Source organism: Monopterus albus, unplaced genomic scaffold, assembly GCF_001952655.1.
Source record: "Monopterus albus unplaced genomic scaffold, M_albus_1.0 scaffold90.1, whole genome shotgun sequence".
In the NCBI taxonomy this organism is placed as follows: Eukaryota; Metazoa; Chordata; class Actinopteri; order Synbranchiformes; family Synbranchidae; genus Monopterus; species Monopterus albus.
Genome location: NW_018127970.1, coordinates 344,630 through 360,162, shown reverse-complemented (window position 1 = coordinate 360,162; position 15,533 = coordinate 344,630). Strand labels below are relative to the sequence as shown.

The window sequence follows — 15,533 nt, the reverse complement described above, 5'->3', positions numbered from 1 at the left end:
CACAGGTACAGTATAAAGGAGATCAATTTGAACATGATTTTGTGTTTCCATTTTGCAGGAGGTATTACAAAACCTGGAATCACACAGGCAGACCTTCCAGCAGATCCACAGGGACAGATCAGTGAATGGTGTGCCTGTCCCACCTGAGCAGCTCCAAGACATGGCTGAACGGTAAGACTTTTTTCAGAATCATTAAAATTGCTATTTGTCTTAGGATGTAATTTTATGTACTGATTTAAAAGTTGCTGATAATTAAACATCAGCTTGGCATTTTTTAAATTTTATTAGCTTGGTCCTGTATTCCTCTTATAAAGTCTGAGGTAAAATGGGATGATTATTGACCACTGGTTTTATTTGTAGGTTCAACTTTGTGTCTACATCATCACATGCTCACTTGATTAAATTGGAATTCTGGGAAATGAAGTATCGACTGATGGCATTTCTTCTGTTAGCCGAATCAAAGCTTAAGACCTGGATCATTAAATATGGCAGACGAGACTCAGTTGAACTCTTGCTGCAAAGCTACCTGGTAAGTGGAAATCACTGGACCTGAAGCAGTAGTTTTAGTATTGCATTGTCTGTCAAACTATTTAATCTGTGTGCTTGTGTTTGCCTTCCCATTCTAGACATTCACTGAAGGCCACAGGTTCTTTGAACAGTATGAGATCATCTTCACAGCCCTCAAGCAAGCAGCAGAGGTTTATGTAAAGTCTGACAGCTCAAGTAAGAATCTTTTCAGTTGTACTGTCAAGTTGGATAATATTTCTGTATATTAAGCTTATATTTAAATATTTATTTGGGCTCAAAGTAAATGGTCTTATTGATTTCATGTTACAGGGTCTAAGACCTGTAACAGAGGTAAGTCCAAAAACAATCTGACAATCTTTAAAGCCTGTCTCTGGAGCCATTACTTTCAATAAATGTGGGGCTGCATTTTTCTTTTTTAACCTACTTTTAACCCCCAGAACTAAGATAATGCTGCATAACATTGCATTATGCATGAAAAATTAACAGTCACTGCATTAGTTGTGAATGCTAATTTAGCATGAATTTTCTCACCTAACATGATCCAGGATTAACTAAATGATCGACAATACATAATCAAGTGCTGTTTTTAATAGAGTTGCCCATATTGGTTTGAACTAACCTGAGTTATATTAATACTTTCTTTTCAGTTGATGAAGCTGAAGGGGTAAGTAAATTTCTCAGTGATGCCACAGCTCAGTGGAAGAATTTGGCTTTGGAGGTGCGGAGCGTCCGCAGCATGCTGGAGGAGGTCATCTCTAACTGGGAGAAGTACAGCAGCACAGTGGCAGCTCTGCAGGCCTGGCTGGAGGATGCTGAGCAGATGCTCAACCAGTCAGAGAGTGCCAAACGTGTAAGTACAGTCAATGATACTAGTAATGACAAACAATATTATACCTAATGTACAGTTTTTATCGTGTACCTAAACTGTATGAGGAGTATTTTTACCATGGCCACAAAGTATACATGTCTTTATACGTCAGTATACGTCTTTGTTTTCCTCTCTGCTCTTAGGATTTCTTCAGAAACTTCTCTCACTGGATTCGGCAGCACATGGACATGAATGATGCTGGGAACTTCCTCATTGAGACTTGTGATGAAACCGTATCCCGAGATCTGAAGCAGCAGCTTCTCCTCCTGAACGGGAGATGGAGGGAGCTGTTCATCAATGTCAAACATGTAAAAGTGCTTTTACACAACAAATGTAGCATGTAACAGCTCAGATTTTTGCAAAGTACCAGATTTATTCATATGCTTCCTCTGTTTCACTAACAGTATGCAAGAGCAGATGAGGTGGATAAGCTGAGGCAAGACTACCAAGATGGTATTAATACTTTAAAAATGTTCATGGATGCAACCAATGAGAAAATGACTGCTCCTGTCCAAGTATCTTTCTTGAACATCAGGGCCTTTGTTCAAGATGTTGAGGTAAACAGTCCATACATTTATCCTCTTGATTAGGTTAGAGTATTCTTTCATCTTTCTTCTGTACAATGAAAAATCAACAAACTGCATATCCCAACTACCTGTAGGAAATCAAGCACAAAGTACCAGCGATGGAAGCAGCTTGTAAGGCAGCGAGCCGGACAGCTCAGCTGTTGACCAAAGACACACCACAGGAAGAAGTTTCAGAAATGATGGCTGTGATGGCCTCGATCAAAGAGCAGCTGAGCAAAGTGGGTGTATGTCATTACACAGTATGTCATATAGCTGTTTAATGTTTAGTGGTGAGCGTGTGTCGTGTCTGATACTGATAACCAATGGTATTAAAACTGCTCATAATGTAACCCATATTTTGTGACAGTATTTAATATTGTTATTATTGTTATCAGTCTGATCAAATAGGGAATCCATATTTTTGTAGAATAAAATCGATATACATACTGTATATATTATTTCACATTTTGGAACATATTGTAGAACTTACTGAATTAACCAGACCTTTAATAAATAAGTGTAGTAGTTATATTTTGGTACTGGATTCAATTCAAATAAGATGAATTATAACTTTTCATTTTATCCTTAATATGTAACTGATCTGAAAATTTGGAAATCTTCTGTTTTTATAGATTTTAAGAATATAAAAGTTTCCAAAGATTCAGTATTATCACAGAAATGAATTGCTGTTATGAAGTTAAATCCTCTCTTTGCTATTTCCTATTTAAGATCATAACAACATATCAGTCACCTGTGATTTGTTTTGATTTGCCTACTTTCATCCAAACAGGTAAGGGAGAGATGTCTGCCTCTGCTGAGGGAGTCTCAATCTTTATTACCTCAACTGGAAGAAATGGAGAAAAACATTACAGGCTTCTACCAGGCTCTGGAGAAGGCCAGTCATATCACCAGCACCACAGACTCTGAGGGACCAGTAGACTTTAAACAGAAATGCCAGGTAACTAATATAAGAAATTCATCATTTTATTAAATGACTTTTATATACATGGATATGGAAATAAAATAAAATACCCAGTACCAAGCATTTTTGTGTCATGTTTGAGAAAACTATGTTTTATACTGAAAGCTGTAGCCACAAGATATGAACAAGTGGCTAACACCCTGCTTGTCACTGAATACTGCAGGAGCTGGCGACCTTCACACATAGCTGTAAGAAGTGTCTGACAGTGATAGAGAGGAACCATCAGACTATCCAGAAAATAATGAATAGCAGTAAAACCCTTGAGCACATGGACATGACTCTTCTGCAGAAAAGAGTAGCAGACCTGCAGGCCTCCTCACAGGTAAACCTCGAGGCCTATTTCATTTCTGTTCAACCTTTAGTGTTGTTTTGGCATTTAACAATTACTCATTTGTGTGTTTAGACCAGAGGTGGTGGAAGTCCTTAAATTGTTTAGTTAGGTAAAGCAGCAATTACACAGTGTACAAGTAAAAATCTTACATTCAAAATGTTACACAAGTAAAAAAAGTATTGATGTTCATCATATTGTTTGATTATAATTATTAATGTACATTTGTGTACATCACATTTAATGTTGCAGCTGACCATATGCTTATAATTTGAATTACTGCTGGGTAGCTTGTGGATTTTACACCAGGGATCATTAAAATCTTATGATTACACTGTATTTTGTTTTATTAACATCTTTCTGAAAAGTAACAAGTAGCTAAAGTTATCACATAAATGTGGTGAGTACAAAGTACAATTATTTTTTTCTGAAATGTAGTGAAGTTGAAGTATGACGTAGCAGAAAATGTAAATACTCACGTAAAGTGCAGACATCTCAAAATTATTCTTAAGTACAGTACTTGTACTTAGTTACTTTCCACCTCTGGTTTAGACCATGATTAAGGAATCTACAGAGTGGCGGAAGCACGTGGAGGCGAACAGCAGCCTCATGAAGAGGTTTGATGAGTCACGGGTAGAGCTGGAGAAGGTTCTTAAAATGGCACAGAGCTGTCTGACAGAAAGAGGCAACCCAGAGGAGCTGCTCAAAAAACACACAGTAAGAAGATGGCTCTTTTGCACTGACATGATTTATGTGCATAAAATGTACAGATGAGGCCCCCAAATCATAGGCCCACTGTATATCAATATACTTTTTGAGTTGCAAGCACCATACGTAACTGCAGTCGAACTATATATACCTCAGAACCAAGCAAAAAGTAGGATGCATGTAAATTATACATGATCTGTCCTATACAGTGTGAAATGTAATGAGGACTTGATGTGTTTTTGCAGGAATTCTTTGGACAGCTGGACCAGCGGGTCCTGAACACATTTCTCAAGGCTTGTGATGAGCTAACAGACATTTTGCCTGAGCAGGAGCAGCAGTCACTGCAAGAAACTGTCAGGAAGCTGCACAAACACTGGAAGGTTCGTGCTATTAATAGTGATAACAAAATCTGCACTAAACTTTGTACATTGGTACCTACAAGGGTTCATTTTTTTAATAAAAGTATTTTAGTAGTTTGAAATCATATAGCTTAAACTCAGAATAGTCAACAGGGCCCAACTCTCTCATTTTAACAGTGTGTAAATGGATACTGTAATACAAAAGGATGCCAAATGCTTCTCCAACACCAACAAGACTGCATGTCTCATGATGAAGTGCTCACTCACTGCTTAAAAAAATTGTTCCCTCTTAAAAAAGATTCAGCACTATCATCAGAACATGGTGACAACTCCAAGTACATTATGTAAAAAGCATGATATACTAACACTTAACTTTGTTCCCTGCATTTTACAAATCTTCCACAACCTTGTATGTAATAAAGACTTTATTAGAATAACCTTTATCCCTAAAACTTATAGTTATGATTGATAATAATGCATGCATCCATTTTAACAACCTATTAACCATCATCATGTAAAAATGTCTTTATTGTTTATTATTTGTTAATATAAGTAAAGCTATAATTGTATTTTAGACTTGCTTGAAACAAACTGTGCCATCTGCTCTGACCTCGTAGCTGTTGCATTTTTAATTTCTCAGGATATCCAGACCGACATCCCCTTTCACCTCCTACACCTTAAAGTGGAGGTGGAGAGGAGCAAGCTGATGTCATCGCTGCAGGAGTGCCAAGCAGAGGTGACGAGGGAGAACCGCCACCTGGCTAGCATGGGGAGCGAAAGGCTCATCAAGGAGCACAGGGTGAGCACAGAGTGGCTGGCCAGCTTGCTGAGTTTTATGTATTGTTCAACTCAGAGTGAAACAACTTAATGCATGCTCACTTCTGTGTAACAGTATGGGAAGATACTGATAAACCTGAGCCTTCTTTAGTTTCAAGTGTCCTCAGTCAGCAGCATTTTGTTGTTGTACATTCACATTCATTCACTTTTTTACTGTGTTTAAAGCACTAGCATACTTGCTTTTGATTAACAGGAGTAAAATTCATACTACTTTCTGTAAATAGCATGCACTTGTAACACAAGTAAATCACTGTGTTGTCTTACTCAAGGCCTTCTTCAGGGAAAAGGGTCCCCAGTCCATCTGTGAGAAGAGGCTGCAGCTGATGGAGGAACTTTGTCAAAAACTTCCTGAGGGTGACCCTGCTCACCAGAGCCTGGAAACAGCAAGAAAGGACTTTGCTGAGGTCCGAGAGGAAATCGAGAATACCCTTCAGAAGCTAATGCAGCATCCAGATAAATGGAAAGAGTACAATGCAAGGTGTGGTAATTTTAAGAAATTACTTATTTTGGTGTAGTCCTCCTTTAATGTAGTCACATGACTTTTTTGTAACAGTGCATAGGGATTGAGTTGTGGCACAGAACCTGCTATAAAAGTGTTGTAGAGTCATTGCAACAATAGGAGAATGTGTTATGCTTTCCCACGTGGTGCTTTGGATTCATTACCAAAAGGAAGTCTGAATTTTGAAGTAAATATTTCCCTTTATGGCATGAAACAGGTACGCTGAACTTTCCTGCTGGCTTATATCAAAAGAAAGCCAACTGAGGTTGCTGAGAAACCGAGCCAGTGACCCCAGAAAATACAGCCAGGTGAAGACCACCATCACGGTGAGTTAGTTTCTTACATTCAGTGATGTGTCACTGGTGATGTGCTGCTGTCTTGCCAGTGTCACTGCTGAGAAGATGAGCGTGTGACAACACTTGCATCAGGTGATTCTTTTGACCACATTGGCTGTGTCACATCTATTCTTATGTGCAGGAGCTGAGGAATGATGCAGAGCTACAAGAGGGGAATCTTGGCTGGCTGAAAGCCCGTATGGCAGTACTGATAGAAGTCTGTGCTGACAGCGATGCCCAGAGGCAAGGAAGTGCACTGAGCAAGCTCTCTGCTGATTTTAAGGGTCTTCTTGCTTCGCTCTTAGAGGTAGGTGAAACGTCCACTTGCCAGACACAATCCAGACATCATGTCCCCTCTGGGAGTCTACACTATACTGCTTACAAAGTTCGACCTTGTTTAAAGCACAGACAGATACAAAAGTAGTACAATAACATATATCATAGTATTTTTACCTATTGCTAGGATACTGTATTCATTTGATTATATTAAACTGGACATACCATGTCCCATCATCAATTCATCATACTTAATGTCATGCTGTATTTTTCTCTGTTTCCTCCAGGCTGACAAGATGGTGCTGGCTGTGGGAGACTGTGTACAGTTCAGGGAAGAAGTACAAACTACTTTAAATGATCTTGTTCAGGAGCAGAAAGAGGCTCAAGCTGAGGTCACCAAAATCCTGAGCTGTCCAACTGTTAGAGAAGCCCAACAACTGCTACTTGTTCACCAGGTACTGTATTCATTTTGTTTGTTATCCATAGTATTTGCGTTGCTTGTTTACAAAATAGAGTTATTAGTGAATTCAAATTACTTTAAGTAGGATTTTAATAGCTTCATAGTCTGAGTCCTTCTTTCTATAGCAACTGTTGAAACGCCTGAAGCTGAAGAGAAAGGATGTCCAGCAACTGATCTCCAGAGGCCAGCAGCTCCAGGCTGAGGAGGGTCTGGGGGAGACTCTGCAGCAGGACCTGCAGAGTTTAGAGAACACCCTGAGCAAAATGGAGCAGAATATGGATTCACAGGAGCAAAGCCTTGAGGTGAGCAGTGTTACTAAAGCAGTGATTTAGTAAACATTTGGAAGACTGAGTGGATTAAATCAGCACTGTTTGTCTGAAGAAAAATAAGCTGCAAAAAAAGAAATAAATTAGAATGAAGGAAAGGTGATTGTACTGCTCTTTGTTCTTTGCAAAATATTAGCAAAATGCTGTGAACAGGTGATGTTTCCCCTGGAAATGTATTGACACTGTTTGTTTCATATGTCTTGTTTGTTCCTTCTAATGTACAACATCAACATCTTTAGGGACTATCAATGAAAATTTACCTTTTGGCTCACTCTTACACATTTATCTGGTGCTGCTGTCAACGATTTGTTCCTTATAAATAAATAAGGAATAAAATAAGGAAACCTAACATTTTATGGACAGAAAAGAGCTTGGTCATAGGAAGGAAGAGAGAGATTTCTGTTGGTGCAGTTATAAAAAAAAATGTCCTAAGTAGCAAGTCTGCTTTTACAACAGTTGATGTATAGAGGGACTTTCTGAGGTATCACTGTTCTAATGGTGCTGTTTGCAGAATGTAGACAGAAAGGTTGTGTGAGAATGCATTATACTGTAGGGACAGATCAGACATCTTCAGTGAGGTGTACACTAAGGAATTTTATGTTTCTGACTCTTTCAATAGCAGATCTGCTAATATCCACCGGTGGGGTCATTTGCATATATGATCTGCAGTGCAGTCAGTTTGGTGGTTATCTACTGCCGTTAGATGACAGTCCTGTTCTTGATTTAACTTTTATATTGCCTTCAAGGATTTGGGCCTTTGTCGTCCTCAGGTCACACTGGCAGCCTGGCAGGAATTTGACAGCCAGCAGGAAGCAGTGCATGAGTTTGTTAACAAGGCACGCTCAACAATGGAGAGAGACCTGAACTTCAGCAGCCCGGAGAGCCTGTCTGTGGAACTTGACCAGGCCAGAGTAAGTAGAGTTGGTCTCTCGGTTTACTTCAGGCACATGTCTTGTAGTTTACTCTTGTCATTTTAATAATTGAACTGTATAAACGAAATAAACACTGGTACAAATATTCTTTTTTTTGTAACCAGGTGTTGTTGAAGCAGTGTGAAGCAGAAGCCTCACATATGAACATTTTGCTGAGGAGAGCAACAGAAATCCAGCTTGGTCCTAAGAACAAGACTCTGCTTTTACAACAAGCTCGTTCCCTCAGTGAGCAAGTGGACAACGTCGAGGTTGGGCTCAAAAAAGAGTAAGATGATGGACTTCTTCTTGTAGCTTGTGCTAAATAATGTTTCTTCAGACAGTGTGTACAAATAAATTATGGCTTTATCCTATGATACTGTACCAGATGAGCCGAGTTTGCCACAAAAGGCAGTACAACAGAGTCAGAATTTACACTAAAACACAGGCATATTTGAAAGTAATCTGAGTATATTTTTGTGTGACAAATTACCTGCCACAGTCTCAAGGACTCAGATGTAGAAAAAACACTTATCTGGTTCTGTGCTTCTTACATGAATGCCAAGGTTTATTTGCAACTATTACTTAAGCAATTTCCAATTTCTACTCTTGTGCTGTAGTGTCAAGACTCTGGAAGAAATGAAAATTCATTGGGATCAGTTTGGAGCCGGGTTTGAAGCCTTCTCCTTATGGATATCTGAGAAGGAAAAGCAGTTAGATATACTGAAATCTTCTACATTGCCTCTGGAGCAACAGATCAACACAATAAAGGTACTGTGTACTATAAAGCTACAACCCTTTCAAGCATCAACCACAAAACCAGAACATTACTGTTAAAATCAATAAAGCCAACTTAAGAAGTGCCGGCATTGGAAAGCACCAGTGCAGGCTGATTTACAGTCTGTGTTTCTGGTACCTGAATTGGCCCTCTGTTTTCAACACAAATGAAGAGGAGGAGCTGTTGATGAAGTCTGTGGTTTGCGTTTGAGTTAGCCGTTTCAGTGCCGACAACCTCAGGCTGTCTCAGCTTATATTATATTTGCTTTTAGGACGAGGGGTTGCATTGAGTTTTATACTTTTTTAAAACTGTTTGAGTCCAGTAGTGTTATAAGAGTGCAAGACTACATCAGTGGAGTACTCATTTTATAGTGGCCAAGGCCATTATAGGTGTTGACTCACTGTTAAGTTTACCACACTAAACTCTGCAATACCAACAGAATTCCAACCTCAATAGTTTGTTTGTTTGTTTTTTTACATATCTCTATATATCCAGACTGTTGATGCAGAGCTTCAGGAGCGAGCTGAGGTCCTTACACAGCTGGAGGCAGATTCCCAGGCACTGGCCCAGTTTGTATCTTCAGGGGAGGCAGCTCGCGTTAAGGCGCGTCTGACCCAAATTGGCAGGTACTGGGAGGAGCTGAAGGAGAGTGTACAGCACCTTCATGGCCAGCTGGAGGAAAGCGCCTCTCACCAGCAGAAGTTTAAAATGAGCCTGGAGGAGGTACAGTAGCTGATACCATGTGGTATTTAGGGAAGCTCTGGACATAGTTTATATCCTTATTGTCTCCTAGGTGCAAGCGTCTCTCACTGAGCTACATACAAAACTGGAGCATCCCATCAAATCCTGCACCTCCTCATCAGAGACCTACAAAGCTCTTCAGGACCACATGGTATTTCATTAAAGCGCCTCTCACCAGCAGAAGTTTAAAATGAGCCTGGAGGAGGTACAGTAGCTGATACCATGTGGTATTTAGGGAAGCTCTGGACATAGTTTATATCCTTATTGTCTCCTAGGTGCAAGCGTCTCTCACTGAGCTACATACAAAACTGGAGCATCCCATCAAATCCTGCACCTCCTCATCAGAGACCTACAAAGCTCTTCAGAACCACATGGTATTTCATTGTCTACTTTTTTCTAAAAAAAGCCCATTATACTGTACTCTATATACAGTAATATAAGCAAACAATCATTCTCAATTTCTTGCTCCTTTAATTAATAAACAGCACCGTACATACTAATAGTATTTCAAATCAAGGTGCAGAACTTAATTTCCAGTACTACCAAATTTAAGCTTTTCCAGCCTTTTTTTTTCTATGCCAGACTTTCCATTCAAAGACAGTGCTGTGAAGATCAGTGTCTTTTGTTATTGTTTCCTAGGATGTGTGTCAGTGTCTGGAAAGGCTGAAGGGAACCTTGCTGTCCCTGTCAGCTGGTGTCCGAAGACTCAGTGACAAAGAGCAAGCAGAGAGGACTGTGACAGAAATGAACGCCAGCTATGAACAAAACATCCAGGATGCAAAGCACAAACAGAGCACTTTAGAAAATCTGCTATCTGTTTGGCAAAAGTAAGAGCTATATACCAAGCCATAAATTTGACATATGCAGGATTTTAATAACATGTGAGTACAAGAAATATTAATAGTTAAACTGGTTCACTGCTATATTATGGAAAGATAGATGTAATAAGTGTACTAAGTGTTGAAGGTAATGTAAACACATTTCTTCACTTGGAGCGAAATGTGTAAACTGAAAGGAAAATTCAGTTTTTACTATTTCAGACACCAGTTTTTCTGTTGATGTGTTTCAGGTATGAGAAACAGCGATCAAGCTTTGTTTCCTGCTTGGACAGAAGTGAGTCTGCATTCAAACCAGAAAGTTTGTGTTTGTCAGCTGATAAAGCCAAACTCCACACAGAGCTGCAAGAATTGCAGGTACAAGACAATCACTGAATAGATGAGTGATAGAGTTCTACAAAATACAAAAGTCTTAACTTTAAAATAAATGGTAAATGTAGCCTTTAATATTATGAATAAATAGGTCTTGCACTCCGAGGCCCAGTCCCTTGAGCCTATACATGCTGAATTGGTGTCTCTGGGGATGTTGTTGTATCCTACTGCACCTGATGAGAGAGTGAGGCAGCTGAAAGACGAGCTTGAGACCCTGCAGAGGAGATTGCATATTCAAAATGAAGTCCTCCCTCAAAGGTACAGTACGATAGTCTGTCAAGAACAGCATATGTCATATGAGATGATAATATTGATCCTGTGTGAAGTGGATTGTTGCAGCAGTGAAATTAAATACAACTCAAGAGCATATTTAAAATATGACAATTTCTTAGGTTACACAAATGAGCTGGACAATGTTAACACATTTTTGGCCACCTGGATCGTTGTAAATTCCCAGATCAGGACAGGAAAATCCATCTTTAAACCCCTGAATACTAATAAACACAGCTTCTGGTGATTTTGTTTTGTGGCATATGTTTTGTATCCCAGCGAGTTTAAATGATAAATTCCCATTTTTAACTATTTAAGAGGCAGGTGTTGTCTTGATTTCAGTATGCTGCCATTTTGTCCCTCAGAATCAAAGAGCTTCAGAACCACCTCTTGCTGGTGGAGCAGTTTGACCAGGCCCTGCTTAAATTCTCCCAGTGGAGTGAGACCATGCTCTCAAATCTGCGCTCAGCTTCTCAAATCAGCATTAGCAACCTGCAATCTGCCACTGCGCAAGTAAAAGTAAGATGCTTTTATTCACGACCACATAAAGGCAATGAGCAAATGAATAGTTTCTTAAAAGCAGCACCTCACCTTATATCACTTGCCTTTTCCAGGAGAGTCAGGTGGCATTACAGAAGCAGTCGAGTGTGAGACAGAGCTTGGAGCAGCAGACTGAGAAGCTCTGTCAGTTATGTGAGCCTGGTGATGCACAGCTCCTTCGCAGCAGAGCAGACAGCTGTCTCCAACCCTACGTGGAGGCCCAGCACATCGCTGAACTCCAGTTAGAGTGCCTGGAAAGGCTTGAGGCTTTTCTGCAGACCCACAGAGTGGTTTCAGGTATGTTGCAGGGTCTGAGACAGACTGTGGAGAGTGCTGGGAGCTGGGACCGTGGAAGAGTGGAGGAGCTGCAACAGGATGTGGCCACTGTTGTCCCAGATATTAGCCAGCTTGAGACTCTAGCTGTCAATCTGGACAGCAGCCTCTGCAAAAGCCATCTCCTTCTTGGTACCAACGAGGGGTCTCGTAAGTCATGCCGTATGCTGGCTGATTCACTTGGTGCTGAGCTGGATGCAGTAAGAAACTTACTTGGTACCAAGCAGAGTGAAGCAGAGGCGCTTGGGGCTCTGTGGACCTCATTTAGACAGCGGAAAGAACAGCTGCTTAAAGCTGTGGAGGACATTGAAGAAAAAGCAGACCACCAGTGCTTCAAAGAGCCCAGCCTCCATGCTCTACAGCAGAGGTAAAGCATTTCAAGGTTGTAATCAGATCAAAGTTTATATTAAGCCAGTGATGACTTTCTCAAGCTGAGTTAGCATTTTGGGCTAGTACCAAACATGCATGAGTGGATACGATAACAACAGAAACATTTATCCTTTTGTTTTTCAGGCTGCGGTTCTTTAATCAGTTGGAGGATGAGCTACAGTCACACCAGCACGAGGAGCAGTGGCTGAGGGACAAGGGCAAACAACTGGCCCAGAGAGATGCTGAGTTGGCTGGGGAGGTGTTGAGGGAAATTGGCCTGTTGGAGACTACATGGGAGGACACCAAGAAACTCATCACAGAGAGGTATTAAAGGAAGGGAAGAGTTTTCAATCCTACTAAGTCTGGAAATAATGCGTTTTCAAAAGCTGCAGTACAACAATGGCTGCTAATCAGTACTAAGATGAAACACTCCAAAACAGGGGATCTTACTGGGACAAAGAGTCATGCTTCTCTCTTGCTTTGACAGACAGGAGCAATGCAATGTCCTTGTTGAGCTCATGAGAGAATACCAAGGCCTGAAAACCTCCATCAGCATCATAATTGAGAGCACTGAACCTCTAATTGAGATAAGCTCTGTTTTGAAGGACCATGAGGAATCCAAGAGGTCACTATCCAAGGTCAGGTCAAATGATTTTTTTATCTTCAGAACTGTGCTTTTCCAGGGTATGCCTAATCTCACTTTCCTAATTAAACTGTTCATTTTACAAATCCTGAAATTGAAAATGGTTTCTTAGTTCTGGGTTATGCCTTTATGATTGGTCTTATTTTCATTTGTAGCATGAGGCAGTGAAGATAGAGATGGCTGCCAAACAACATGAACTGGATCAGTTTTCCAGCAAAGGAAAACAACTGGTGACAGAACTGAGGAAGATCCCTGACTGTGACACTCAGATGATGAAAAAGGACATAGACGCACTTGTTGATCAGTGGCTGGATGTAAGTCTGACTGCTACTATATTGTGTTCATGTGATGTGTCATTCATGTTTTTAATTGGTTTTGGACAACAGTGGAGCTCTGTGGCATCTGTAACAGCAGGGATAGAAGGATAGAGGGAAAACATTTAAAATAAAAACAAGGCGGGGGGGAGGGTTACGAAAAGCAAAAGCAGGAGTATGGTTGTTTTTTTTACAGCCTATATTATGTTGCATTAGCTGCCCAACTCAATATAAAACATAAAACCCCAGTGCAAGACTTAGTGCAGAGAGTAAATGTATGTTTAAATCACATTTGTGTTTTATTTAATCTGCTCCTCAGGTGTCTGAGAAAATAGATGACAACATTGATCGCCTCAACCAGAGTCTGGCGCTGTGGGAGGATGTGCGTAAAGTCAGTGAGGATATTGAGAGCTGGACAAGCAGCTGTGTGATTGAACTAAATGAGAGTTTGAACAACCTCAATGACAGTCAGAAGGTGTCCGCAAGGCTCTCCATCTTGCAGGTATGATTTGTGACTTCAGAGTAAAACTAGATAATCCCTGATAAGTATGTTTTTTTTAAAACAGGAACATGCAAATGTGAAATTAACCAAAAAATAATGTTAGAAAAAAGGATTGTGTCTGGAAGACAGCGCCTGACTTAACTCTACAGAGAGAGCTCCCTGTTTTAAACAAATAAAATGCTTAAAGACATACTGTATATACACTGTGTAGCCTCAACCACAAAGTATACTAACCCACAGTTCACCAAACAAAACAAGCCACAAGGGGTGTCACACATGCTTTTCTCATTTGATAAATCCATAGGCGGAAATGAATGAGAAGGAGCAGAAACTTGAAATGCTGCAAAGCAAAGTGTCAGAGCTGAAGAAGTGCAGTCAAAGTCAAGAAACTCCTGCTAAACTACAGGTAATAAGTATGATCATAATCTTATTTTTGTTTTTCTGACTAATCTAATTATACTATACTTCTGAGCTGGTACAACATCTGCACTTACTGACCAATAGATATTAACAGCATCCCTGCAGGAGAAGTGGGTCCTGCCTTTCTTTATGTACAGTATGTGTGTTGGCCACAAACTTTGATTTTAATTACATCAGGTTTTGGAGAGCGACCTGTGGAAGAAGATCACCACTGTTCAGAAGTTACATGAGCAGGCCAAGGGAAACCTAGCGGACTTTAGTTCCCAAAGGAAACAACTGGAAGACTATATCTCACAGATGTCTGCATGGCTAAAGAGTATGGAGGATTCCCTGGTGTCCTCTCCCACTGGAATGGATCCTGAGAACATTTGCAGAGTGAAGGTATAGTGTTACAGACAATCAGCACTTCTGTTCCAATGAAGTCAAAAGCAAAATTGTAAGGATGTGAATAAACATTTTTTTTTAAATATGATGCTTTGAAGGACCTTCAGAAAGAGCTGCAAAATCAACAGGGAAGCATTGACTCCACGAGAGAGAGCCTCAACACCCTGTGCAGAAAATATCCCACTGAAGAGCTGGCTGGTTTGGGTTCAACACTCACTGACCTCATCAAGACTTATGAGTCTGTGAACCAGCTCTCTGCCAGGACACTGGTGTCACTGCAGAACAGTCTTCAGCAGCGGAAGGCCACATCTTAATGCAATCTCAATAAAGTCTGCTCAAATTTTCCACACTAGACATTAATTCTCTTTTTCCCTTATGCCTCAGATCTAGTTCAGGAGTTCCATCGCTGGCTTTCAGAACAGAGGGAGATAGTGAAAGAATGCTCTGACCGATCTGGAGAAACCCAAATTGTAGAACGCAAACTACAGAAACTAAAGGTAAAACTAATTACCTACTGTAAATACATCACTTTAATCGCTGGTCACTAAATTATACTGTTTAATGGGAATAAGAGGAGAATGAAGCTGAAATAAAAGAATAAACCTCATGTCTTGATTCAAAAATAGCTGTAAATACATAGCTAAAAGTGACATGGGTGTTCTGTCAGGGTGCCATGGATCGCATGGAGGAGGGTGAGGTACGTCTTACTCAAGTCTGTGAGGAGGGAGAGAAGCTCCTGCTTCATCTTCCCAAAGCCAGCGCTAGCCAGGTCCAGCAGCACCTTTCCTCCATCCAGCAAGACTGGGACAGCTTCGTGGAGCAGTGCAGACAGAACCAACAGATCCTGGAAGACAGTGCATCCCTCATGAAGGGGTAAGACACTCACACAAACCAGTTCTATAAAACTATGTAAGCCTGTCATTGATCAGCATGGCATTCTAAATGCTTTGTAGGTTTGAAGGCCGCCTTAAGAAGCTCAGGTGGTGGTTGGAGCACATGGAACAGAGGCTGACCACAGATCTGCTCGAAACTAAGCAGTGTGGTCCTGAAA

The 15,533-nt window shown here is 40.5% G+C and overlaps 1 protein-coding gene across 1 annotated transcript in view; it reads left to right on the top strand.

Annotated features, from left to right (window-relative positions):
- syne1b (spectrin repeat containing, nuclear envelope 1b) overlaps nt 1-15,533 on the top strand; it is a 71,092-nt gene that overhangs the window by 10,609 nt on the left and 44,950 nt on the right. The window contains 39 exon segments of the mRNA XM_020607942.1: nt 59-171; nt 361-529; nt 627-723; nt 838-858; nt 1,176-1,378; nt 1,540-1,704; nt 1,801-1,953; nt 2,058-2,201; nt 2,753-2,920; nt 3,108-3,266; nt 3,825-3,989; nt 4,226-4,360; nt 4,980-5,138; nt 5,446-5,654; nt 5,893-6,001; nt 6,153-6,317; nt 6,574-6,741; nt 6,872-7,048; nt 7,843-7,983; nt 8,109-8,269; nt 8,601-8,751; nt 9,254-9,481; nt 9,552-9,704; nt 9,775-9,873; nt 10,139-10,326; nt 10,569-10,692; nt 10,799-10,965; nt 11,343-11,496; nt 11,592-12,217; nt 12,364-12,543; nt 12,707-12,857; nt 13,018-13,176; nt 13,496-13,678; nt 13,983-14,084; nt 14,276-14,479; nt 14,581-14,784; nt 14,836-14,979; nt 15,150-15,355; nt 15,436-15,533. The exon segment at nt 15,436-15,533 is cut by the window's right edge and continues 25 nt beyond it. Of these exon segments, the coding sequence (XP_020463598.1) occupies nt 59-171; nt 361-529; nt 627-723; nt 838-858; nt 1,176-1,378; nt 1,540-1,704; nt 1,801-1,953; nt 2,058-2,201; nt 2,753-2,920; nt 3,108-3,266; nt 3,825-3,989; nt 4,226-4,360; nt 4,980-5,138; nt 5,446-5,654; nt 5,893-6,001; nt 6,153-6,317; nt 6,574-6,741; nt 6,872-7,048; nt 7,843-7,983; nt 8,109-8,269; nt 8,601-8,751; nt 9,254-9,481; nt 9,552-9,704; nt 9,775-9,873; nt 10,139-10,326; nt 10,569-10,692; nt 10,799-10,965; nt 11,343-11,496; nt 11,592-12,217; nt 12,364-12,543; nt 12,707-12,857; nt 13,018-13,176; nt 13,496-13,678; nt 13,983-14,084; nt 14,276-14,479; nt 14,581-14,784; nt 14,836-14,979; nt 15,150-15,355; nt 15,436-15,533 (6,502 nt within the window).